The following is a 27004-nucleotide window of genomic DNA, read 5'->3' on the forward strand; positions in this document are numbered from 1 at the left end:
AATAAAAAATTGGCTGCACCATTACATTCTTTTGGTGTTCAGATTTGTTTGTGTGGGCAGAGTTACTTGTAGCAGGCGGGCTTTCTGTGGAAGGCCGTCTTTAATGATATACTGTGGGTAGGTCTTATTAGCAAAGCGGCCACAAGCTCCTCTGTAATTAATTTTAATTTTTAAATTTAATTTAATTTTTAATTTAGAGATACAGCACAGTAACAGGCCCCTCCGGCCCACGAGCCTGTACCACCCAAATACATCGATCAACCTCCAAACCTCATACATTTTTGGAGGGCATGAGGAAACCAGAGCATCCGGAGAAAACCCACACAGACATGGGGAGAAAGTACAAACCCCTTACAGACGGCACTGGATTTATACCTGGGTCGCTGGCACCATAATAGCATTGTGCTAACTGCTATGTTAGCCATGCTGCCATTTTAACAACAGAAGATTGAGGGAGAAGCACAGGTTCAATGGGACAAACTGACGAAATCAGCTATGAATATTATATGAATTATTAACTGTGCAAGAGAAACAGAAAGGAACACGTTGGTTCTTTAAAGGCAGACACAAACATCAAGTCTGATCCTTTCTCCAGAGATAATGAACGGCCGCAATTTCAATAATTTTTTATTTTATTTTAGATTTCTGGAATTTTCTTTAACAATTTGAGAGAACACAAATATAAATGTCAGGATGAAATCTGGTTAGAAGTTGCACACAGATGATTCATTCTAAAATCATGAAAATTAATGGGTGGTTTGGAAAAGTAGTTTACAATTACAAAGAATTACAGCATGCAACCAGACTGTGCAATGCAACTCGGGCAAGTTAGAACTTTTCCTCAACATGATCAGTGTGCCATATTCTGTGTTATATTAACGTAGTAGTAAAACGTGAACATCTGCAGACGCAGTGAATTAAGTGCTGGAGAAGCTCAGCGTACTTTTTATAACAAAACATAATCAACTTTTCAGGCTTGATCCCTTCATTGGAGTATGAGCAAAATGTAAGCGGGTGCCCGAATAAAATGGTTTGGGGAGAGGGGGAGGAACACAGACAGGCCTACTGGCACAAAGTGGATAAGGGAGGGAGGGCATTACCAAAAACAGGGAAGAGGGGATAGCTCTGTGAATAGAGAGAGGAAGGGAGCTGGAGAAAAAGAGACAGAGGGATAGGGAAGAGAGGGATATAGGGAAGTGGTCTAGCAGAAGCCAGGGAAGTCAATGTTAATGCCATCTAGTTGCAGAGTGCCCAGTCAGAATATTACCATATATATTCATGTTATAGTTTATATCATGTAATAGTTGATTCCCCGCCCCCACCAACTTTTTGGCACCAAAATTGGGTGATTTTGTATGACCTATGTAAACATACAACTGCCTGCCCATCTGAGCTCCAGACGCCCCGCCCCGACAGTGGACCTTCGCCCCAGCTACTCGTCCACCAGACCTTCCAACATCCTGTCAGTGGACTCTCACCCCCACCATTTGCCCATCAGAGCTCACGACGCCCTGGCTGCAAGCCCATCCGAACCCCTGAGGCCCCAGCTGCCTGCCCATCCAAACTTCCGACTGTGGACACTCTCCACAACCTACTGAGGTCCCGACATCCGGACCACAGACTTACCATGGAGTCCCAGCCATCTGAACCCCTGATGCCTGAATGACACATGTACTTCAGAAGGTTAAAGATTTGACCCATGTAAAAATTGATCTCTCCTTTTGTGGCCAAAAAAAGTGATCCAAAACTTCGACGATTACACGAGTAAGTGTTGCTCCTTCAATTTACTGGTGGCCTTGGTTTGGGAGTGCATGAGACCATGGGCAGACATGCCAGCACGGGAGTGGGGCTCCCACAGATTCACAAGTGAATTGTTGCTTTACTTGGAAGGACAGTTTGGGGTCCTGGATAGTGGTGAGGGAAGAGGTGTGGCATTTCCAGTGGTCACAGAGGAACCTACCAAAGGGGTGATTAGATGGAAGAGATGAGTGGACGAGGGAGTCATGGAGGGAGCAATCCCTATGGAAAGCAGATGGGGAGGAGATGGAAAAATGTGCTTGGTGGTGGGATCACGTTGTAGATGACAGAAATTGAGGAGGATAACATGTTGGATTATATTACTGTATCTGTTTAATCATTCCACATAACTTGTGTCTCAACGCTAGTATACTTGGCTTCAATTACAGATCTGTGATCCTTGTGTAAATATAAAATGTTTATCTTGTTTCATTTCTTAATCCCCTGGATTTGCTCATATCCATCACTTCAATCCCAATCACTAAAAAATCCCTTTTTCATCTTTTTGTCTCATTTTTTTCCATAACTTTCAACATTTTGGTCAAATCACCCTGTAATCTCTGCCCTATCCAACTCAATCTCAGTGTCCATTCCAATGAATGCTTTATGCTCTCTTCATTTTTCAAACACCTTCCATTTTGGAATCTGAAGTATAAAGTATTCAAATTGTGCTTTTTAGAATATTGTCAATCAAAACTCATATGACTCTGCCCTTCCACATCAAAGCTGGATTCAAGATCATGCAAATTTTTTATCAAAATCTACACGTCACAATTGCTGAAAATGAACTCTTATCACCTATTTTTCCCCCATTCTACCACCTTTTCAGTGTACCCATGAAAACTCAACCTAACTTAGTTTTAGATACAAATTTGGGCCTTAATTATGCCATTTGTAAAATGCGTTAGTTATATGATGAAATATTCTCCAATTCCTTGATTGAATGTAGCATCAAAAAATAATATCCAGCATCTTTCTCTTCTCTCTTTGGCTTGGCTTCGCAGACGAAGATTTAAGGAGGGGTAAATGTCCACGTCAGCTGCAGGCTCGTCTGTGGCTGACAAGTCCGATGCGGGACAGGCAGACACAGTTGCAGCGGTTGCAGGGGAAAATTGGTGGGTTGGGGTTGGGTGTTGGGTTTTTCCTCCTTGTCTTTTGTCAGTGAGGTATCAGTGAGCATAAAGCAGTCAGAAATCTCAGAACATTGTGATCACAACTCTCAAGCCACTCATCCACGTATCTAGAATTTATTTATTTATTACTCATTAAAGTTCCTTGTCTGCTGGCAAAAGGAGGAATGGCTTGTCCTGTCTTTTATTTTTACAAATTCCAAACCCTTTTTCCTATTTCCTCCTTGGAGAATTTCAACAATTTCACAGCATCACGTTGTGTAAGTTCATAAAGTCCAAGGTTCAAAATTATTGTCAGAGATATATACCACACATGTCAAAAGAGAAAAATGTCAACAAACCTTGCAAATACAGAAAAAAAAAACAAATAATGTGCAAAGTAAGTCTTTAAGTGAGTCTCGGATTGAATCTGTTGTTCAGGAGTCTGATGGTGGAGGAGTAGCAACTGTTCATGCACGAGTCTTGTGGCACCCATATCTCCTTCCTGATGGGTTAACTTTACAATATTTTGCAAACAGAGCAAAGTCTGCATTTAAAAGCCACTCCCAGTTTAAAGGTTTTGAGACATTCTGCCAGAACATACCACAAATGCCACAACATTTATTATTAAATAAGATTCTTCATCATCAGCAAGAAAGCTTGCAACTAAAGTTCTTTAAAGTGTTTATGATGAGAATTTGATGAGTAGAATTTTGTTAAATGAATGCAGACTAAACATCAGTTGATTTCCATTCTCACTTAAAATTATGTTTAAAGTTGAGGTGTCTGCTTTCAGAAGGTGAAATTGTACACTAACTCATGAATAGGAATAATACATATATTTCAATCAGCTTTCTCATCTTTCATTTCTCCCAATATGCTCAAATCATCTTGTGTAAGAAAGTTCAATACATATGACCTGAGCAATTGCTTACCACAATGCAGTTGTAGAAATGTAGTTCACCATCTGGATAAAAGGCAATGGATCAGATGTTGCACCACAGCTGGTACAAACACACTGCAAGAAAGAATGGCTCCATCAGAGAAAACAAACATGATTAGGTTTCCAACAGAATGTGCAATATTTCACAAGCATAAAGTTAAACATACTTTCTAGTTTGGCGTTCGAGATAATATTTTAAAATCCATCAAAGCCATTACCAAGTGAAAGTAAAGGCTTCCAACTTCATTTTATTGCGAGCAAATTACAACCCACATGCGCGTGTTTGTGTGTGTGTGTGTGTGTGTGTGTGTGATATATGTATATATATATGTACAAAGTACATTGTACAAATTGAGCAATAGATCATTCAATCTTCAAACTTGATCCACCATTTAATAAAATCATGTCACTCCCATATTAACTTTCTATCTCCCAGTTATCATCAATCTAGCTTTGCCTTAAAAATAACTCAAGAGCTGGTGGGGAAGAGAATGTAAATGACTCATGAAAGTTATTTTTTCCCCCCTTTTCTCTCGTGTTTGCAAACCAATATTTTTAGTGACCCTGTTTTTAGATTCTCTCACAAAAGAAAACATCTACCCCATCAAAACCCACTCAGGATCTCATATCCCTTCTCTTTCCACCCCCCCCCCACCCCCGCAAAAAGCCCAGCAGAAAGAAGTCTTACCCATCTATCTTTCCCCATAAGTTAACCAACCCATTCTAATTATTGGTTGAGTAAATTTTCTCTGAAGTACCTCGAGTGTATTAATATTCTTCTTATTTAAAGATCAACACTCCAATTGTGACGTTATGATTCCCGAAATAACTGAAGAATAAACTTCTTTTGTACTCAATTCTTCCAAATATGCAACAGATTTCCTTGAACTTGTTTTTGTAAATCAGGCATATTTACATGACAATGTTCTGTTCCCATTTTCCATTTTGCAATTTGTTTCCTTTTTTTGCCAAAATGGCAAATTTCAGATTTCCCCACATTATATTTCCATTTGCCAATCTTTGTCCCTTCACATAACCTACCTACATTCAATGTAACCTCCATATGCCCCCTTCACAACTTAATTTCCTCTCTTATCTTTATCATCAATCAATTGAACATCTATCATTTTGGAGGTGTTTTCCAAATTATTTATATAAATTATTTATTGATGGAAGCTGGATCATTAGAACTATTTCAAGTGTAATATTTTGAATGATCTCAACGTTAATTTTTCTTTTGTATAATGTCGAAAGCATTAAGAGATAAACATGGCTGAGAGTGATGTGAAGAGAAAACTGTACATGCAAAACATAATAGAAGATTAACTTTTCCTACCTGTTCAAACAAAGTCATAGCAAATTTCTGGTGAGGAATACAGTGCTTTGCTGTGCAAATATCCTCCTTAGTTTCATCAGCGATATGAAAGTGTATTCTCATGAGGATATTTTCCTATGAAATAAATAAACTGTTTTTTGCTGTACAAGGCACTGCACAATTGAAGAAGGAGCAATGAAAATCTGAAAATCTGTAGCTCATCATTAAACAGTTAGGTTGTCCTGTGGATTACTAAACTGTGAAGGCCAGGACTGTCAGTGGAACAGGTGTGAAACACAAAAGTCTGCAGACACTGTGATTGTAGTAAAAACACAGAAATATTGGACGAACTTAGCTGGTCTCGCAGCATCCCTAGGAAGTAAAGATATATTACAGACGTTTGAAACCTAAGCCCTTCTTCAAGGAAGAAGCAGAGAACTGAAAGATGTATGAATAAAGAGACTAAAGACTGGGCCAGGGAGGAGTCCAGACCACCAACAAAAGGTGTTAATTAGATCTGCTGAGAGATGAGAGTTGATTTTGGCTCTGTGAAAAGAAACAAAGTTCAGAGAGAGAGAGAGAGCACACACTGAAGGAAAGGCAACAAGGATAAGAAGGGGAGGAGGGTTTAAACAGAAATCGGAGGTCAACGTTAATGTCATCAGGATAGAGGATGCCCAGTTGGAAGGTGAGGCGTGTTCCTCCAATTTGCAGGTCGTCTCAGTCTGGCAGTGCATGAGACCATTGACAGGCATGTCAGCAAGGGAATGGGATGGAACACTGAATCCATTCAATTCAATTCTCACCTCTCTTCTTATCATATCCAATTAACACCTTTTGTTGATCCAGATTCCTTCCCCTGCCAGTCTTCCTTGTAATATAACTTTACCTCCTATGGAGGCTGTGAGACCTGCTGAGTTCCTCCAGCATTTCTTTCTGTTTTTAGTGTAACAAGTGTATTTTTTAATTTGATTTTTACTTTTAAAAAATGAACTGAACTATCCCATGGATTCCGACAATGTTTAATCTCCCAATAAGCAGATCATGTATCACAGGTTGGGAACCATTTGCTTCGACTGAATTCAAAGCCACTTTCCTGACAATACCATCTAAACTGGAAATACTCAGCAAGTCAGGCAGCTTCTCAATGACCTGAAATGTTGTCTGTATTTCTTTCTGCAAAAGCTTCCTGATCCACTGGGTATTGCCAGCATTTTCTGCTTTTTTTTATTATTTCAGAGTCCTAGTAAATTTTCCTTGTGGATCAAATATTGCCTTTTAAGGGAAAACTAGAAATTAAAGTCAAATTGATGCAAGTTACTGGGGCAGTGATAGCAGGTCTTTCAGTGGATCTTCAACAAGTCCAAATCCTCCATAAACTGTCAAATGATTAGTAAAAGGGAACTGTGGATCCATTTAAGTACTTTCCTCTTTCCAATCCACTTCTCACTCAAATACCCAATATCCTCAATAACGTAAAGAAGTTTACCACCCAATCAAATGATATTAACAGATTTCACTGAAGTCACCATTAACACCTTGTCAAATAATATTTGTGGAAAGCTGTCGTGACCACAAGAATTAAGGGATGATAGTTCTTGAACAAATCTAGCTGTTGAAATTGAATTCGGGTTCCCCTGTACGGCAAGGTAAGAAAATGAAGTCGTTTTTAAAAAAATTATCAGAAGAAAATGTCAAGCCTTCAGTGGTATATACCTTTGCTTCCTACGTATGCTGCGTGTTCTGCTGAGTTTCTCTTGCATTTTTCTCTAGTGGTACTTTTATTTTTGAAAATGCAAGACAAGCAAGATTTGCAGAGTTTTATACCATCCCAATGTAACAGCTTGTTTTTACTCCCAGAAGTAATTAGCTCCTTCATTGCAAAATGGATCAACAGTCAAATTGTGAACTAGGTGGCTGTAATTTAACTTACAAAACATTCTGCGGCGTCATCCATAATCCCCATTTGGAAACGTTGTTCATCTTGAAACGTTTTGGCAAGAGCACTCCTCAAAGCATCAGATGGTAGGACTTTTTCTTTGCTATATTGAAACTGAATGAAGATTCCCTAAAAGAAACAAAATATCGTGTATTCCACCATCTATTCTCTTAAATGTTTTAGCACCTAGAAAAATTAATTGGGTAGGAATCTTAGTAAACTTTGCTTTGAAATAAACCCTATTTGGGATAGGATTTAATGAAATGGTTCTAGTAATGAGAGATTTCACCTGGAAGGTTAAAGTACGAAAACTGGAGTTGTCCTTCTTGGAATAAGTATGTGAGAGGAGATTCGACAGAGGTGTAAAAGATGGTAACAGGTTGAGACATCGTCCCATTACTTGCACCAAAGGAGATGCAATACTTGATCTTTCACCTCTTCCCTTCCTACTCATCCGAGAGCTCAAACAGTCTTTTCAGGTGAAGTAGCAATTCACTTGTGCTTCTTCCAACCTAGTGTATCACATTGGGTGTTCACAATGTGGTCTCAACTGTACAAGAGAAAACAAATGCAAATCAGGTGATCATTTTACAGAACACCTGTGCTTGTCTGCTGATGAGACTATATGCTCCAGTTACCATAACCATCCTACCACTTTAATTCCACATCTCACTATGACCTGTCCTTCTGTTGTTTCCTGTACTTTTACAAGGACCAATATAAGGGATCAACATCTCTTCTCCCATTAAGGAACAATGGTTCTCACTAGTGTCCCAAAATTGTATTCCTTGCTCTGGACAGTAACCTGCTCCTCTCTCACCAATACTGCAGCAGATTCCAATGTTAAAATACAAAGAGATAAGACAATATTTTCATCTAAACAAGTGAAGAAGGATAATTCCTCTACTTTGTTCATTCAACCTTACTTAAAATTTCTGGTCTTTATAAAGTATTTACATACCTCAAACATGAAAGGTCAATAGAATCAGTAATCACAGAGCCTTTATTTTTCAGTATGTGTAAAATAGTGCATTCACTATTTCTAACAATATGCAAAAGCGTGTGTTTGATTTTTTTTCATCAATTGAAATCAAATGCATAATGAAATTATAGGTACCCAAGGTAAAATTTTGGCTAGAACGCCTTTGTTTCAAAATAAGCTTTTTCCTTTTACACAAATAATCAACTTTTGAAGTTGTGGGAATAGAAAGGAATTAAACTGGTAGAAGATTGTTATGAAGCAGGTTATTTTATTTCGTTTCAAAGAATGAAAGATAAGTGTGAAATATATTTTTTCTTACTATCAAGTTAAAGCATTATTGTTGGATAATTTTGGGTGAATGTTACAGTTAGCTAGGCGGTCTAAATTTGAAATTTTACTTTCTGATGGTGACAAGAAAGGATTTATGTCTGAGATGTATGCTTTATTGCAGAATAAAGTAGTTAAGCCCGATGTTTATAAATCTAAATTAAAATGGGAAAAAGATTTGTCCACATCTATTTCTTAGGATGACTGGATGAACTTGTGTGAGGATGGTATGACTAAAATTGTAAATTAAATCAAATGCATTTTTTTTTTAAAAAAGGACAACCTGGGAGGAATTAATTAATTGCTATTGACCACAAGGGCAAGTGTTCCAAATCTTCAGGGTAAGACTCAGAACAACTAATTTCATGAACAAGCATCATGAAATTAGTTGTTTTATGGCAGCATTACACGTGCAAAAATTGTTAAACATTTTTAAAAAATAAATAAATTTGTGCAAAAAAGAAGAAAAAAAAAAGTGATGTTTGTCCGTGGATCATTTTCCAATGTGAGATCTGATGGCAGAGGGGAAGAAGATGTTTTTGTAACATTGAGTGTTCATTTTTAGGCTCCTGTAACTCCTTCCTGATGGTAACACTGAGAATAGGTATGGCCTGGGTGGTGAAAGGCCCATGATGATAGAGGCTGCTTTCCTGAAACACCATCTCTTGTAGATGTCCTTAATAGAGTGAAGACTAGTGCCCGTGATGGCACTGGCCGAGCTCACAACTCTCTGGCATCGCCATGTCACAATGCTCTCTACGGTTCACCAGTAGAAATTTGCAAGAGTCTTTGGTGACTAACGAACTATGGCTGCTGGCTTGCCTTCTTCATGATTGCATTGACATGAAGGCCCCAGGATAGATCTTTATTTTGATTCTGTAGAAGTAGATGTATGTGAGCATATAAATGAAAATTATCCATTCCTAGTTGCTCCAATATATTTGAAAATACTGTTAAAAGAGTATTTCAGTAAAGAATGAACCCTCAATTTTCAGTAACATAGACCCAGCAAAAGAATGAATGTTAGGACTGCCTCCCTAACAAAAAGTTGCTTTTGAAATCTGACAGCTTCATTATCACTGATAACTGGCCTTGTAAAGAATGAATTCAAACTTAATTGGTGGAATTTTTTGGTTTTTAGTCCAAAATTATGGTCTGTTAGATGTCATAAGGAATACAAGATAAGTTTCACCACAAAACACATTTTGTCAACAATCCCCTTTTAAAGTTTCAGACTGAATCAAAACTATTCTCCAAAGTGGTGGCACATTAAATACCACAGTATCTGACCCGGTATCTTTTTTGAATATTTTATTTATTTGACCCAGTATCTTTGCCGTTACTTCCACTATCCACTTTCCAATCAAGAATCAGTACAATTTTAGTTGAATCACAAAGTACCTAGAGTATAGTGGTTCTGTTACGCATGCTTGGGCCAACATACCTTTCTCTTTGTGATTCCATGTCTTTTTATTTGTAATTACCTCCAGCCTTCCAACCTACCAAGAAAATCCAATGCAGGAGGCAAGAAAATCAACAGCAGAGAAATCCACTAGACTTCAACATTAATCCATGTCACAGATGCATCTGCCCTCTCTATCAATCCTTTAATCAGCTTACACTCCTCAATTACATCAACTCTTAATCTACATTCATGTGAAAATAAAACTAGTCATACAGAATCTGTCCTCAAAATTTAACACTTTGAGTTCCAGTATTATTTCATGTAGTAGGTTCTGGGCTATTAACATGCACCAGGAAAAAACATTTGAATCATCATCAATTTATCGTGGTGCACAAACGTGAAGGTTAGTCCCAGTCCTGCTCCACCAACCGGGAACATCTGACGATCAAGTGTCGCCCATTCTACTTGCCAAGGGAGTTAGTTCACTCTCATCATCCTGGTCACAGTGTAAATTCCACCCCAGGCTAACTGGAGGGGGTGAGCCCTGTGATCAGCAGCCCGGAGACAGCACACCCTGATGCCTTCTTAATCATTGTTGGAGACTTCAACCAGGCCAACATGAAGAAGTCCCTCATGAACTACCACCAGACCAAAGAAGCAAACACGCTCGACCACTGCTACACCACCAGGAAGAGCGCCTACTGAGCTATCCCACTACTGCACTTCAACAAGTCTGATCACCTCGCTGTATTTCTACTCCTGGTGTACAAGCAGAGACTCGGGACCATAGAAACAATGATGATATGATCAAGGAAGGTGGAGGTGCATCTGAGGGACTATGGTTGTCTGGACCATATTCAAGGACTAATCCCCAGACTTGACCGAATATACAACGACTGTAACCGATTTCATCAAGACCTATAGGGATGAATGTGTGCCCATGCAAAAGTATCGGGGTTCCGAGAAACCATAAATGAATCTAAAGATTCACAACCTGCTGAGGGCAAGATTGTGGGTACTTAAGGCTGGTGATCCAGATCTCTACAGGCAGGCTACTTCAGCAACAAAGAGGCAATTCCAAGGGAATACCTTGATGAAGGGCTCAAGGCTGAAATATCAGTTATACATTTTTATCTTTGGTATATAAAAGACCTGCTAAGTTTCTCCAGCAAAGTCAGATACTCACCAGCGAAGGCAGGGATTGCAGGCCATTACATCTTACACATTGATGCAACCAGACAGAATGCTCTCCACCTGTAGAAATGTTTGAGTCTTTGATGACGTATCAAATCTCCGAAAACTCATCATGACAGACAGCTGCTGGCAAACCTTGTTCGTAAATTGTATTGACATGGAGGCCCCAGAACAGATCATAACAGACCACAAATGCCTGTCATGCTGCTCTACCCGATGAGTTGGGCATCTTTTATGCTCGCTTTGACAAACCATGGTTGTCAGCAGAATCACACACACCAATGAGGAAGGGAAGCATACAACCACCACCTTGCACTCAACATTTAGCAAAACCAAGGAGCTGATGTGGACTTCAGGATGAAATCATGAGAACACAAACTAGTCCTCATTGAAGGGATAGCAGTGGAGAACAACAAGAACTTCAAATGCCTTCTTCAGCCTGGTGCCATTTAAAGAGGTACAGGAACCTGAAGACAAGCACCCAGTGACACAAGGACAGCTTTTTCACCTCCACATCAGGTTTTGAAATAGTTAATGAATCACAGGCACAACTTCACTTTTCTTGCATTATTTATCTTTGAAATGTAATTTGCAGAAATATTTGCACTTCAATGCTACCGCAAAACAATAACTTTGTGACACATTCTTGACAATACCTTCTGATTCTGATTTTTACATTTCTGACATTGCACATCAGCTCACGATGACACAGGACATTGAAGATAGTTGGCACCATTACATTCTTCCACAAGGAAATCTCATTACAAATTACGCCCAAACGATTCAGTTACTTCCATTGATTACCATGAACAAAACTTACAGGTCCTGTCATTTTCAATGATGTTGAAAATGATCAAAGAAAACAACTAATTCAGTATCAGCTGTGGCTCTGTGAGTAGTTCCCAACCACAGAATCAGAATTTTGTGGCTTTAAATCCCACTTCAAAGATTTCAAGTGTAAATAAACAGCTGCAACAAAAACCAAATACTTAATCCTCAGACAATGTCTATTCAGAATTAGATTTATTGTCATTCACATCATGATATTTGTTGTGTCTGCAGCAGTATGGTACATCACTAGTGCAAAAATTACCATAAAATTACAATTATGTAAATAAAAGATCGACAACTAAATAAATCAATAAAGTGCAGAATAGATAAAAAGTGAGATGGTTGATTGTCCATTCGGAAATCTGATGGTAGAGGGAAAGAAGCAGTTTTTGTACCTTTGACTGTGCGTCTTCAGGCACGTATACGTCCTCCTTAATGGTAGCAATGAGAAAAGGACGTGACTTGGGTGGTGAGGGTCTTTGACGAAAGAAACTGCATTCTTGAGGCATTAATTGGGGATGGGGGGGGGAGACTAATTCCCTGATAACAATGGCCAAGTTTACAACCCTCTGCAGCCCATTTCTGTCCTGTTCATTCGTATCTCCATATCAGTCAGAATGTTCTCCACAGTACACCTGTAGAAATTTGCAAGAATCTTAAATGACATACCAAATCTCAAACTCCGAATGAAATATAGCCACTGACATGCCTTCTTCATGATTGCATTGACATGATAGTTCCAGGATAGGTCTTCAGAGATGATGACATCCAGGAATCTGAAGTTTCTACCTTCTCCACTACTAACCCCTCAATGAAGACTGGTTTGTGAGCTCCTGGCTCCCCCTCCCTGAATTCCACAATCACTTTGTTTGTTTTAATGAGTGCAAATTTCCAACTGAACAAAGCCAGCATCAGCCAACTCAAATAATATCAATTACTATCAAGTGACCAGAATATTCAGTCCAGTGATTCAAAGATGAAAACGCAACAATTTCTTTTCCCAAGAAACAACACAATAAGAATGACTACTTTCCTCACTGAGCTACACAGAGTACATAGCAAAGGAACAGATCATTCTGCTTCAAGAGAGAAAAGTAACAGCCTATCCAACTTTTCCTTATAATTCAAACCTACCAGTCGAGCTCACATTATCAGGAATCTTTACTGCACCCTTTCCAACTGAATGACACCTTTCCAAAGCTGAGTGACAAGAACTGTGCACGACTGCAAGTGTGTCTCAATAATGTTTAATACAATTGCAACATGACATCCTTGCTCCTGTATTCAATGTCCTTACCAATGAAGGCGAGCATACCAAACACCTTCCTCACCACCCTCTCTACCAGTGTTGCTACTTTCATGGAATTATCCACAAGTCTTGTTCTGTATCGCACCCTAGGGCCCGGCCCAACCATTGTACCCCAACTTAACACACCAGAATGCCTCCCTTCTTACTTGCTGATTTAATTGGTTAGCGTAATGCTATTACAACAGCAGAAACCCAGGTTGAAATCCACAATTTGTAAGGAGTTTGTATGTTCTCCCATGTCTGCATGGGTTTCCTCCCACCCTTCAAAAAATTTCTGGGTGGAAAGGTAATTGGGGTATTTGGGTAGCATGGGTTCATGGGCTGGAAGGGGCAGTTACTGCATGCTGCAACTCCAAATTTTAATAATTAAACTTACTTAAAATATGAGAATACCAAGATTGCTAGCTACATATTCTGGGTCACAATTAATAAACAGCATAATGTTTGTAAAATCCAGGGTCATCTCTTAATATTTCCTTAAAGCAAGCCAATCTCCATATGATTGTCAAGGGTTATACAAGAAAATAGGCAGATGCTGTGTTTGTAATTTAATACACCAAAGTTCTGGAAAATCTCAGAAGGTCACACAGCATCCATAAAAAGAAAAGATATATAACCAAACATTTCAGGCCTGTGGTATGAGAACAAAGCAGACACCTGAATAAAAAGGTGAGAGGAGGAGAGAAGGGGCAGGGGAAGAAGTGCAGGCCAGCAGGCAAGAAGTCATATATGGATAAGGGCAGAAGAAAAAAAAACTTGAAAGTGGGGAGCACTCGCATTTGGGCCTGTGCTCCCCCCGCCCATTTTTTATTCAGGTGCCTGGCTGCTTTTTGGTCACATCTCGACAGAGCTAGGGCCCTAAAGACTGGAATCATACCTTTGTTACATACAGAGCATGCATGACCTGCTGAGTTTCCCCAGCACTTTTGTGTACACTGAAAGTGAACGACAATCACAGCTGCAGACTTTCTTGTTTAACTACAATGGGTCCACTCTGTTTAATGCTTAAATTACAACTTTTCTTTGTTAGTTTGATCCAAGTGGCTAGCATCGATTTAAAAACTTGAAACAATGCAGCAGGACAGATTACAGGAAGACGAAATTTCATTTTAAATCAGAAGCTAAGAATCAGAACTGGAGGAAAAATTCTTGGTTAAAGATCAAAGCACGGATAAGTGAAGAAACAGCTGATGTATGAAACAACAGCTGATGCACACATGAAGGGAGTGGTTAAGAACATAGCAATATTGATTATGACCTTGCAGCTAAAGTCTCTGTTGTGGGTAGAAGTCTATGGAGGTTTTACTTTATGATACGCCCATATTCAAGTACTTGTTGCCAAAATCAATAGAATCATCATGTGGCATAAAGAATAAAAAAGTTTGTTCTATTCACAGTAATAGTTCTCCATATCTTAATGAAACAAATTTGCTAGGCCTTGAAACTTGCATAGTTCCCAGAAAGTTGGCATGAAGAAGGAAGAGTTGGGAATATCCAACCAAAGTGAATATGCTTTGCAGATATGATTTTCAAAAAGTTTGAGATTCAAGCACTGATTGAAGGAAAGCCTTGGACCCAACCCATTATATTTACCCATATTATTTTTAAAATTTAATTTATTTTTCTTTAAATGTAGACATACAGCACAGTTACAAGTGCCTTCAGCCCACGAGCCTGTGCTGTCCAATTAAACACAACTGACCTCGAACCCCTGGTACTTTTTGAATGGTTGGAGGACACCAGAGAACCCGGAGGAAACCCACGCAGACATAGGATTTGAACCTCAGTCCCAATTGCTGGCGCTGTAACAGTGTTGTGCTAACCGCTATGTTAACCGTGCCACCCAACAGCATGGTAACAGGCCCTTTTGGCCTACGAGTCTGTGCCGCCCAATAACACCCAATTGAGCTACAACCCTGGTACATTTTGATTGGTGGGAGGAAACCAGAGCACCCAGAGAAAACTCACACAGATACAGGGAGAACATACAAACTCGTTACTGACAGCATGGGATTCGAACCCCACTGGCGCTTCCTTGCCGCTTATGCAAGATATACTTAGTTTACCTGTATATAATTCTCAACAGAAATAAAAGCAGGAAACATAGTTACATCCACAACTCAGCAAGGACATTTGGAACTATGCCATTCTCAGGCCACTACAAAGGTTTAGGCAATAGGCACTGAAAGATTAGATAATAAAATGGCTCAGAACATATTTTCACAGCAAACTCTTGTTCAAACTGGGTTTAAAGCAGCACTAAACATTTACACTTCAAAGAAATTCTGAAGCTTATGAAAACAAGGATGACTGAACTAAAAAACATACACCAAGGACAAAATTATAAATTAAATCTTCAGGATTTAATGAGATATTGGTCATTCAAAACCAATGGAGGCAATATATTTGAATATATAAAACAGGGTTCAGAAAGGAAAGACAGACAGAAGCCAAGTTTTATGATATGGCATGTGCTATGATATATAATATTCTTAAACATCTATTAACTGCCATGGAGGTATTCTGTCTGTTACCACCAAAGTTGTGTCATCACAAGCATCTATTACAAAACCAATGACATCCATAGCAACCAGAATTTTCCCTCTTCCCACCATGTCTTTGTCAAGGACACAATTTCTGTCTCTCAGGTTCCAGCATTCCACTCCACGACATCCAAGATGTCCTCTTTAAATAAAGATGGATTCTCCCCACCTGTACCTCCTCCATTTCTCATACTTCCATCCTCATCCCACCACCCCCAGGCAGAACAAGAATAGAGACCCTCTCAAATCCAGCATTGTCTGCAAGGACTTTACATGTTCTCCCTGTGTACATGCGAGTTTCCTGCCATATTCCAAAGACAGAGTTTGTAGGTTACCGTAATTGGTCACATGAATGTACTTGAGCTCATGGGCTAGAAGGGCCTGATACCATGTAGTTGATCCAAATTTTAATATATATAAACTAATTATTTTTGGAGTGCCAGCATGAACTGATACAACAGCTTTCATAATGGATTCAGCAGAACAGGGTTCCATGGCCAGGTCCGACTGAGTTGAGACCCTAACCCCTATCCAAAATATCAACAATTCCTTTCACCCACTTCGATGCTGCTTGACTTGCTAAGTTCTTCCAGAGGCTTGATTTTTGATCCAAATTCTCGCATCTGCAGTCTCTTAAGACTAGGTCTTAAAGTATTAAATTGAGGTAAAGACCTAGTGTCATCCTGATAAACCTGTACACCTTCCAAGGCTGGTATTCCCTGAATTGAGGTGCCCTGAATTAAGAGACTGAATACTCCAGGACAACTGACGACCCTTACAACTGAATGACAGCATATGTCTGATTGAATTCTTACCTCTGAACTAGACATATGATTAGGGTAAACACAAAATCTGCAGACCTGGCATCTAGTGCAGTACACAAAAGTGCTGGAGAAACTGAAGAGGTCATGCAGTGTCAATAGAAAGCAAAAGGCTGTTGACTTTTCAAGTCTAAGTCCTTCTTCAAGAATGCTGAAAATCAGGCAAACACTCAAATAAAAAGGTGGGTGAAGAAGGAGAAGCACAGGTTAACAGGTAATAGGAGAATACAGACAGGAGGGGAAAGAAGAAAAAGTGATAGAAGAGGGCAGAGAGCTACAAAAGATATAAGGGAAGGTGCTGGGAAGCTGGAGAAAGGGAGGGAAATTGGAGGTTGATATTAATACCATCTGGTTGGAGACTGCTAAGATGGAAAATAAAGAATTGTTCCCCCAATTTATGGGTTTTTATGTTTACAAAACCATGGACGGACATGCCAGAGCGGCAATGTTATATGGAATTAAAATGGTTGGCCACTTGCCAGTTCTTGATGTTGCAGTGGAAAGAGTGAAGGTGCAAATTGAAATGATCTCCCAGTCTGTGTCCAGTCTCCCAGTAGAGGAGGCTGCACTGGGACCACTTGGTGCAGTAAATGACTCCTATAGATCCAGAAGTGAAGTGTTGTTTCACTTGCAAAGATTGTTTAGAGCTATGAAAAAGGGTGAGGGAGGAGGTGTGAGTGCAGATATATATCACTTCTTGTGGTCACAGGTATAGGTACTAAATGGGAGGATAGTTTGGACAATTGGTAGGAAGGAAGGACTAATGAGAGAATCAGAGAGAGCTGAGAGGGGAGGGGAAGATGTGGTGGAATCGCATTCTATGTAACGGAATTTGTAGATTATTACATGTTGGATGTGGAGGCTGTTAAGTGGTTAGTGAGAACAAGGGCAACCCTGTCCTTGTTGTGTCTATGGGGGAAATGGTGGGCTGATGTTTGGGTATGATGAGAACTGAGTTAATGGCTGAAGCTATATATTCTGAAGGAGGAGGAATTGAAAACCTCATCCTGGGAGCTGATGCTGAGGAGACATAGGAATTGAAAGGAATAGGATCGTTTCAGGAGATAGTGGGAAGAGGTGTTGCCAATAACTGTGAGAGTCAATGGGTTTATAGATGTTTGCAGATAGACGGTCTCCTAAAATGGAGACAGAGAGATTGAGAAAGGACCAAATTTAAGGTTAAGGTGGAAGTTGGCAGCCAAGTTGCTAAAGTTGACAAGGTCATCATTGGATACAGGAGGCAGCATCAATATAGTCATCAATATAGGCTTGCAGAATAGATTGCTCCACATGTCCAATGAAAGGCAGGCAAAGTTTGGACCCATGCATGCACCTGTAGCATACGAGTACCCCTATGATTATGCAATCTGGTCACAATCCCTTTTCTCGGTTACCTTCAGGCAGAAGATAGAGAACCCTTTACTCCAACAACTCTAGGTTCAAGAACAGTTCTCCTCCCCCACCCCCCAACAAACAGCTTTCATGCTCTTTAACCTCCCCAATCTATCATAAACCATAAACTACTCAGGTACCACCAAAAGATTTGCCTACACTATTGAAACTTCACAGTTTTGCATTATCTGTAACTGAGATTTAATTTTCTATCCCTTTATATTTATTATCTATTTTTCTGAACATTATGGTAAATTAATTTATACTATTGTTGGTGCATCTTATATTCCTGTGTAGCTGTAACAAGAAAGAATTTCAGTTCATCTGTAATTGTATTTATGTTTATGACAATAAATTTCTGCACAGGTTGTACCTCTATAATCCGATGCTCTGTGGCCCGGCAACTCCCGTGGTCGGCACGTTTTGGAATCTGCCGTCATTAATTTGTGGATCGGCCACTAGGGCGGCGCTGTTAGCAGCACTAAAATGCCAAAATCCATTTACACTAAAGTTGAGTGTACAGATCTGTTAGTTTCTTACATTCAGTTGTATTTTAGCCTTCAGGAATTATCCAAGAGATCAAGAGGTGCAGAAGATGGTTCTAGTGCTATTAAATGTTCCTTAGGGGTCAATTTCTGTTTCTGGCATTTTGTGGTCCAGCAATGGCCTGGACCCAAAGTTGTGGGATTAAATAGGTACAACCTGTATCTCATTTCATAATGTTTAGTGATGCCCACACGATCGGTTCTTTCTTGGTTAGAAGTAATGCAAATGTGCCTCTGTTGGATCCAAATGGAGATTATGAATGGAAAAGGGCTCAGATTTCTAAACATTAACTACAGACAAACTTCAAATTTTGTTTTGGACAGTAGTTAAATTGTTAATATTTTTAGCTACAATACATCACATATTGTGTGCACAATTAAAAAAAAAACAATTCTCAAGATTTGTGTTTGGAAGGTACAGCCTTTTGCTGAGTGGGTTAAGAAAATACTAACTGAAATTTTGTTTTAAAATAGAGAGCAAGAGCCACCAGGAGATTTTAAAATGTTCCAGTACCGTAAATATTCGTGTATAATGCGTTTCATATAAAATGCAAGCCCCCACCCCCCACTTTTGAGGGAAAAAAGATTTTACCCCCGTGTATAATAAAACCCGCCCTCGCCCACCCGAGTCGCACTGCCGTCTCTCCCCCGATTCGCGCTGCCGTCTATCCCCCCTGATTCGCGCTGCCGTCTCTCCCCCCTGATTCGCGCTGCCGTCTCTCCCCCCTGATTCGCGCTGCCGTCTCTCCCCCCTGATTCGCGCTGCCGTCTCTCCCCCCTGATTCGCGCTGCCATCTCTCCCCCCTGATTCGCGCTGCTGTCTCTCCCCCCTCCCCCCAACCTAGTTGTACTGCCATCAATGTAGTCGGCTGCTAATAATGAGTGGTTCAAAATGAACCAGCAAACATCGTACTGCCCACAGAGCTTTCAATGGTTCCATCTTCAAGTTGCATCGAATGTATCACCAGCCGACTACATTGTTAAACATGGCAGGAATTTTTAAAAAAATTTTACTCCCATGTATAATGCGACCCCCCCCCCCCTTCTTTGAGCTCGAATTTCGGTACAACATTTTTCGCATTATACTCGAATATTTACGGTAATTCTCAGGACCAGATGTGAATAATGTTTGGTTCGTATTTTCCATTTTTCCTTTTACAGTACTTTTCTCTGCAAAACTCTTAGAAAACATGCAGTGTTTAAATGCAATTACACAATGCTTCATTGACGTTCTTTCACCTTCACTGAATTACAGAAGTACAATTACTTTAGAAGGTTAAGATCTTACTCTGATCAGCTGCATCAAAATTCAATCAGTAAATTCGTGCCAATCTCTAATTCTACATAATTACTTCCTTAAATTTTGAGGCTTATTTCTGAAAGGGAGTGAACCTTGATTGGTCTCTTGGGGTAGTCTTTTCAAAATCTTTCCAAGTTGAGTTCTTTGCATTATTTTGAATCCTGGCTAATTTAATGGTGGAGGTCTGAGTAACTTGTTCGTACTCAATTATTTTGTATATGCAATTTAGCCAGGACGATTGCTTTATTTTCACCTATTTTCCAATGCCTATGAAGGTGAATTTAGTTGAGACTCCATAATCTTGGATCAATCACTACTGTAATTTACAGTAATAAAAGTACTGTAAATTCCTATTATGTTTTTGGCTCTAAATTTAATCTTAAAATGATTAATAATAATACTGTTGTGGTTCTCTAATTTTTCTTATTAAGAATCAATCAGCAAGAAACAAGAATGTACATTTGCAAAAATGAAAAATTGCTGGAAAGACTCAAATGTTCAAACATTACAGAAATGAGAAACAAGATTAGCTGCTCTGTGGGTCTGATAGAATAATTAGTTGACAAAATGAATGGAAACATTTAAAAAGTAGCCATGTTTATTTTCAACTAAGATTTTTTTTCCTGATTGTAACTTCAATTATTAAGCACAGAAGTTAGAATCATTTGCCAATTCCTGAACTAACAACCTGCTGGTCTGTCAAGCCAGTTTTTTGGCGTGTCATTGGGCGTGAATTATTTCACAGTTTAGCATTGATGCATAACTAGGACTAACAGCAGTACAGGTTCACCAAGTTTTTTCTGACTGAAGTATTGAGTGATAACAAGTTTCCAGCTGAACAGGACAAGTTCCAAGTTTACTATGATCACAAGGGGACTCGGATACTTACAGGTAGTCTTTCTTTGCTTAATTTAAAGGCACCAACCCCATGACACCACTTATGTTTGATCAAAGCTTCAGACTAACTCAAGGAAACAAATGTATAAAGTGGAATTCAATTCTTTTTCTCTTGATGCAAATAAATATTAACACTTTGAATATTCCCAGTTAGGTTTTAAAAATTGCCTTGACTGCAAGAGATTTTAATTTTGTTTTAAAATTTACAATCCAATAACAAAAGTTCAGTGATTGTTCATCTCAGAATATGTGCATTTCCTCATCAAATATTTACAGATCTGCTCAACCAGTTGCTCTGCACATTAGAGTATATCATTGACATGCAACATACAGGAAATAGGCTTCAAATTATTCTTCATGCATGGACACATGTAACATTTAGTTTATAATCTCTGTCTTTACTCATTCTGCTGAAAAGCAACACTTAACTACACTGTATTACATTTCAGGCATCTCATCAATATATTCCTACAGTCTATTACTCTCTTCCTCACTGTATACCACAGTTCCAAGTTTTGTACCATCTGAAAATGTGGACCATGTCATTAAAATAGAAATTTAAAAAAGGCACCAGTATTGGTCCCAAGGCAGATATGATTCATTAAGTAAGGATTTGGAAGATGTATTTCAGATTGTATTTATGTACAAATACCGTATATTTCAGCATATAAGTTGACCTTCAGATTGTCAGATCCCCATTTCATGGTTTTTTCATATATTTGGTATACAAGTTGACCCTCCAATTTTCTGCAAGGATCATGCTGGAGCCTGGAGTATGGGGCCTTCCAGCAACAACTCAAACTTTGTTACAACACTCCAATTGCTAAGTAACAAATCTTTTATTAAGCAAGTTAAAATAAACAGTTAAAAAAACACCTTTGCTTCTGGCCTGGAAGATGTAAAATGGTGCTGGGTCCAAGCCTTCAGCATTGGCTGCAGCTGGAGTCGGCAACGGCGACTCCATTCTCAACATAGGGTACAGTGCTGTCCACATCGAAGAAGTTGCCATGCTGCCCAACTGTGCTCAGTGCAGGAACCATGGCTACGTGTTGGCTCCTGGGCAGGAGTGGGGACCTCAGGCTCCCGGGCAGGAGCAGGTACCTCGGATTCTACAATTGTAAAGCGTCTGAGTGGGTTATGGCAGTGGTGGGGAGGTGTCGGGGAGTGGCGGTGCATGGTGGGGAGGTGATTTCAGGGTATTCTTATACACAGATTCTACATCAGCGGTTTTTTAATTGAAATTAAGGTCTAATTTTTGTATCTGGCGTATAAATTGACCCCTAATTTTTGAGGGTTTCAAGACTTGCATATGCCGAAATATACGGTATATCAAGGACTCTCAAGGTGTGAAAAATTAGATGTATAATGTGATTACAGGATACAACTCTTTGTGTGTAAAATCACAAGATCTGAATTATATTGTAACAAACTCAGATCCATCTGAAAAATGCCAGACAATCCATTACACTTTTAAAGAAGATCAACCAGCAGGAGGCATTGAAAGCCAAACGAAACCAAACTGAGTAAAAAGACTTCAAGTAGCTTGTAGTCTAAGCATTGATAGTATGTAACATTTGGCATCACACAGCAAAATCTCAGAGCATCAAGTCATTCTTTGAAAGCCGTCATGCTCAAAAGACGAAACTTTGACCACATTTAGTGGTTATGTCATTTTAACACAAATCTCTGAGGAGATTTCTCAACAACTACAAAGTCCGACCAATAATGAAATTAAATAATTCTGCGGCATTGTTCTGAAATATTTTCTTCAAAAAAAATAATTTTGCTTTAATGCAATAATTAATAGAAATATTGGCAGGATTTTCAAAAAGTTACCAAGAGCAAAGTAGTTTCTAGATCAAAGATGATAGGGCGATGGGTTTGATAACTAATTCTTCAATTTTAGCCAGTCAGCATCCCTTGTTAACTACTCGAAAAACCATCAACCATAAGCAAGTTTCCTAAATATACATTACAATTCCCTAAATCATAACCACAAAGCAAAACAAACAATAGTAAATAAATTCAAATAAATTATTACAATAATCAGCATTGTGCAAATCTCCTACCTTGAGTGCACAGAAGATGCAGGAATCCCCCATACATTTATGGGTTGTCAACTGCCTGAAACTCCTTCGAAAAATATCCAGGTGCCAAAGAACCTATGGAGAAATGTTTATGGAAATACCTCAGGTTTTTCAATTACACTTTTAAATCTTATTTTTATTAATATTGTAAAAACTATTTGTTTTAATTAAAGCATAATGAGGTTATCCTAACCCCAACCTGCTTTTAACTGAATGACCTTCTCTGAATTCTTACCTGTTTGCAAAACAAGACAGAGAGTTTGCAGACCATTTAAATCTATGCTAACATATGCCTAAAGAACTCTCAATTTCCCCATTGTTAATTAATGACTGACATATATACATCAGAAGTTTCTAGTGGATAGTGTAATTGTTAAACTTAACAAAAGGACATCTGTAGATTTATACACTGGTATCATCTGCAAAGATTAAAACATTTAAGCCACTAATGTGTTCTGCTTACATTTTGGAATTATTTACTGTATTTCATTTATTTATAAGATAGGATATGTCAGGGAAAACCAACATTTGTGGTTCACTCCTATATTTTAGAAGTTAATGACTTCTGCGAGCAATGAAATGTCTCCCAAATTGGAAGTGTAAAGGTTATGTCATCAAATTTCCTTCCCTAAAATTCAGTGATCCAGGGTCTTCAATCTGTGATGGTCTTTGTTAAAATAAAAATATTATTTTTAAACTGTAGATTATTTGAGTTAAAATCATCCAGCTGCCATGCTTAAATTTCAATTACTTGTGTCACCAAATCATTACCCCAGGCCTCTGGATTATTGGTCCATGTCTGGGATTGCTAGTCCTAATACATGTCCAGTGAGCGACCATACTCCAATGTTAACAGTATCTAAATGGAATGTACACCAATTGTAAATAAACTATCAAAATTTACCTGTTTATTCTCCTTCTATTTGAATTTTAAAAGTACTGCCCGAGAATCCAGACTGACCCAATCCCTGAGCAGTCCAGATTTTAGGATTTTTACTGTAAATGACAAATTCTTTCACCTTGCATATCACATAAAATCTGGAAAAATAAAATCTGACTTTCAACTATCTTGCTAAATTAATATGCAAGGTTCATGAGCTTGGAATACATGGACCAATGTTCAACATCACATACACTCCTGAACCCTTCTTGCAACTAGAGTTCTTCATTTCAGTTAGATTGCAAGAAAGTAACATGTCCCAGATGCACCCAAGAGGATAAAAAAAATGGAGATGGGAGGAAAGTCAAATGTAAGTCATGAAACTTGGCGTCATTAATCTAACAAAACTGAGATAGCTAGGAAAAATATTTCAATTGTGAATTTTATGTAGATTTTAATTAAAACCAAAATGATTCCACCAAACACACAAGAATTTTAATCGATAGATTGCATTTAAAACTGTGTTTGAACGTTAAGTAATCAGAATAGTCATCATTCTTCTATCTGGTTAGAATTTCTCCAAGTATCTGAACAAATATTCTAATTAATGAAGTGCAGCAAGGGAGTGATGTACTTATAAGAAGAAAGTTACACTTTAGTCTTTGAACTTACAAAGGTAAAACAATTTTAAAAAATTACCCTGGAATATCAATTTGTGAAGATAAAACCCATAAATTAAAACATCAATAGATGCAATCTTCATTTTCAGATATACCATGAAGAGCTACTCACTTGTAATGCACTATTGAGAAAGCAGCTGTTCTGTCCAGGTTCGTTCATTAGTCCTTTACTTGCCGCGATAGAAGTTGTGCTCCGGGGCATAAACATCCCCTGCAGATTATTGTTTGGTGTGAAATAATTCTTCTTCCAGGACATCTTAGCTGTCACAAACACTCTCACACAGTGTTTTATAGCAAAAACTGCTGTTTCCAGTAGCAGCTAACACAAAGGGAAAATCATCTCACATTAGATTAGAAAGTACAAATTTGAATTCCATCAGGTTGTCCTACGAATGGCCATTGAAATTCATCACTGGGGCAGTCCATGAGCATCTATTCCTTGAAATTCCATTACATAACTGTAGATGACACCCGTAGCAGACATTTCTTCCTTTTGCTCCAACATACAGTAAATTTTAAATTTGTCTCTTGTATAGCTTCAATCTGAGTTGTATAATTCCACAATCGATTTGAATCAGGAATCCATCTCCAGTGTTTTAAATGCAGTGAAACTTCATTGCACCACAAGCAGATTTTTTTTTTAAACTCACAATCCCATCATCCTGTAACATTTGATAGCCTAATAGAAGTCACAGTTATACAGAGTTCATTTCAGAATTCTTCATGTTCTGTAAAGCACAGGGAGATCTCAGGAAAATGCAAACACATCACCTTCTGCCAGAGCACTTCTTTAACTGTTGCATCATGTATTCCTTATTTTGTTCAGCCTTCTGCCTTTGACTAGGCTTCCTTGATAAGATGGCTATGAACTCATTGTTTTGCACCAGCAGCCAGAAACTCCACAAAGTATTACTTAATCCTTTTCAAGATCATTAATCAAGTATTTGAGGCTTAGTTGGACTAAGTCAGCACACTCTGACAAGTCCCTCCCTTTCCCTGTGGTCTGTTCTTCTGGTAAATCGTTCAAATCAGTTGGAGTTTATCAGACAAAAATCTGAAACAAAAGAGTTCATTGGTTAAATGAGATTTACTTTAACTTCTGCAGGTTGCACAGATGCGAGATGACTGTGTACTGTCACACTTCAAATATTCTTTAATGGTGGCTCCCGTGAAGTATGCCACGTCAATCCAAAGGACAAGAAAAACTCAGAACTCATTGAAACCTTTTCAGGAACTTCAGTTACCCAATGAATTGAAAAACAATGTATTACTCACACTTCCTCAAAGGACGTCAGCCTCCACTGCAAACAATTAAACCTTTAAATACAAATGACTCAGGCAATAGCCAACAGATAGGATAGCAAATCACACAATGGTGAAGTCATCAGTCATAATACATGACTACAGTCACACTCTAATTAATATGCCTACATATATTTGCCAATAGAAATGACAGATACTTTAGCAGCACAGAAGTAATCTTGCAGAAAAAAAGGTGATACTTAAACATCAAGGCAACACACAGAAAGAAAAACAGTCAATGTAAATATTTTTATGATCATAAGACTGCCAATTAATGATGGGAATCAGAACATGACAGGTCAAAGAACTCAGTCATTAATACATCAATTGGTGTCATTTTAACTGCTGTTCAGCTTCCTTACATTGTCAGCTCAGTAACCTCTACAGGGCACTTATCCCAATGTTTAAAATAAAAACTGAGTGATAGCTTAACAAAAAGGGACTGTTTCCATGAAAAAAGACACTTTTTATACAGTTAATTATTTTACGCAACTTATCTAATAACTTGAATCAATCAAAGTTAGTCAAATTGAAACTATGGAAATTTGAAAATCAGGAACCATCTTATAATTTTCTTTTAAAATGATGATAATACAAATCCTAATGACTCATTGAAGTTGGATAAATGTTATTTTATTCTTGAATGCTGTCATTGCCACTGTAACTAAAGCAAATTTGAAATCAATTCTCCAGGATTTTTTTAATCTATCACAAATCAGATTAGTCTCTTGTATTTAGTCATAATGAATAACTTCACTCAATCTGTTTGAATAATTCACTGATTCAACCACAATTATTTTACCATGTTTTTCATATTTTAATCCTCATTGCAGCCATGATAGAAAAGTGCAGCCCTTTTCATTTTCCAGATCAAGGATGAATAAAGTTATAGTTTTATGCATTTACTGACAAAAATCCCATTGTTTTGTCTCTTCAGTGTATCACAAATGCCTTGTCAGTCCACATCAAACTCTTGAGTAATTTTGCACAAAACTAAAATCAAAAGAAACTAAGGGGAGATTTACCACACCTATGAGCCCCAAGCATCAGCCTCAAGGAAACATGCAAGTTCAGTTCACAATTTTAGCTTCATGTTTTCCACATTTTCTTCATACCTTATTTCATTTACCGGGCTTGACTCCAAATTCCACGCCGAAGTTGCCATTTCAATTTTGACAGTTTCAATTAATACAACAGTTAGGAGGGGAATTTCAGAACTTCTAGTACCTCTTATATTAAGTAGAGCTTCCCGATTTCATCCTCAGAGAAACATAATTCTAATTTTAAGTTTTTGTCTCTTGTTCTGGTTTCTCTCCTCAAGAGAAAGCACTATTACCCTCGTTTACCCCCTCTCACCTTCTCCTCATTATACTGGCCATCTCCCAAATGCACTCAGTCTTGATGAA

General features: G+C 38.5%; 1 protein-coding gene and 1 long non-coding RNA gene across 17 annotated transcripts in view; one reads left to right on the top strand and one right to left on the bottom strand.

Moving 5' to 3' along the window:
• Positions 1-27004, top strand: part of LOC138736315 (uncharacterized) — a 151156-nt gene that overhangs the window by 100708 nt on the left and 23444 nt on the right. For 4 of the 6 annotated variants that reach the window (XR_011340221.1, XR_011340223.1, XR_011340226.1 and 1 more), the window contains one exon: positions 7025-7189. This is a non-coding gene — a long non-coding RNA (uncharacterized lncRNA). Of the gene's footprint in view, positions 1-7024; positions 7190-9902; positions 10419-27004 lie in introns of those variants that run through there. The other 2 variants (XR_011340222.1, XR_011340225.1) reach the window with 2 other exon arrangements.
• Positions 1-27004, bottom strand: part of LOC138736314 (ubiquitin carboxyl-terminal hydrolase 54-like) — an 89403-nt gene that overhangs the window by 34245 nt on the left and 28154 nt on the right. For 9 of the 11 annotated variants that reach the window (XM_069885609.1, XM_069885607.1, XM_069885616.1 and 6 more), the window contains 5 exons: positions 24409-25350; positions 22719-22811; positions 7098-7232; positions 5186-5299; positions 3842-3924 (listed from right to left, as the gene is read on the bottom strand). In XM_069885609.1, the coding sequence (XP_069741710.1) occupies positions 3842-3924; positions 5186-5299; positions 7098-7232; positions 22719-22811; positions 24409-24552 (569 nt within the window). In that variant the 5' untranslated portion in view covers positions 24553-25350. Of the gene's footprint in view, positions 1-3841; positions 3925-5185; positions 5300-7097; positions 7233-7392; positions 7654-22718; positions 22812-24408; positions 25351-25571; positions 25589-27004 lie in introns of those variants that run through there. The other 2 variants (XM_069885613.1, XM_069885615.1) reach the window with 2 other exon arrangements.

The sequence above is a fragment of the Narcine bancroftii genome, chromosome 6 (genome assembly GCF_036971445.1).
Source record: "Narcine bancroftii isolate sNarBan1 chromosome 6, sNarBan1.hap1, whole genome shotgun sequence".
Taxonomy (NCBI): domain Eukaryota; kingdom Metazoa; phylum Chordata; class Chondrichthyes; order Torpediniformes; family Narcinidae; genus Narcine; species Narcine bancroftii.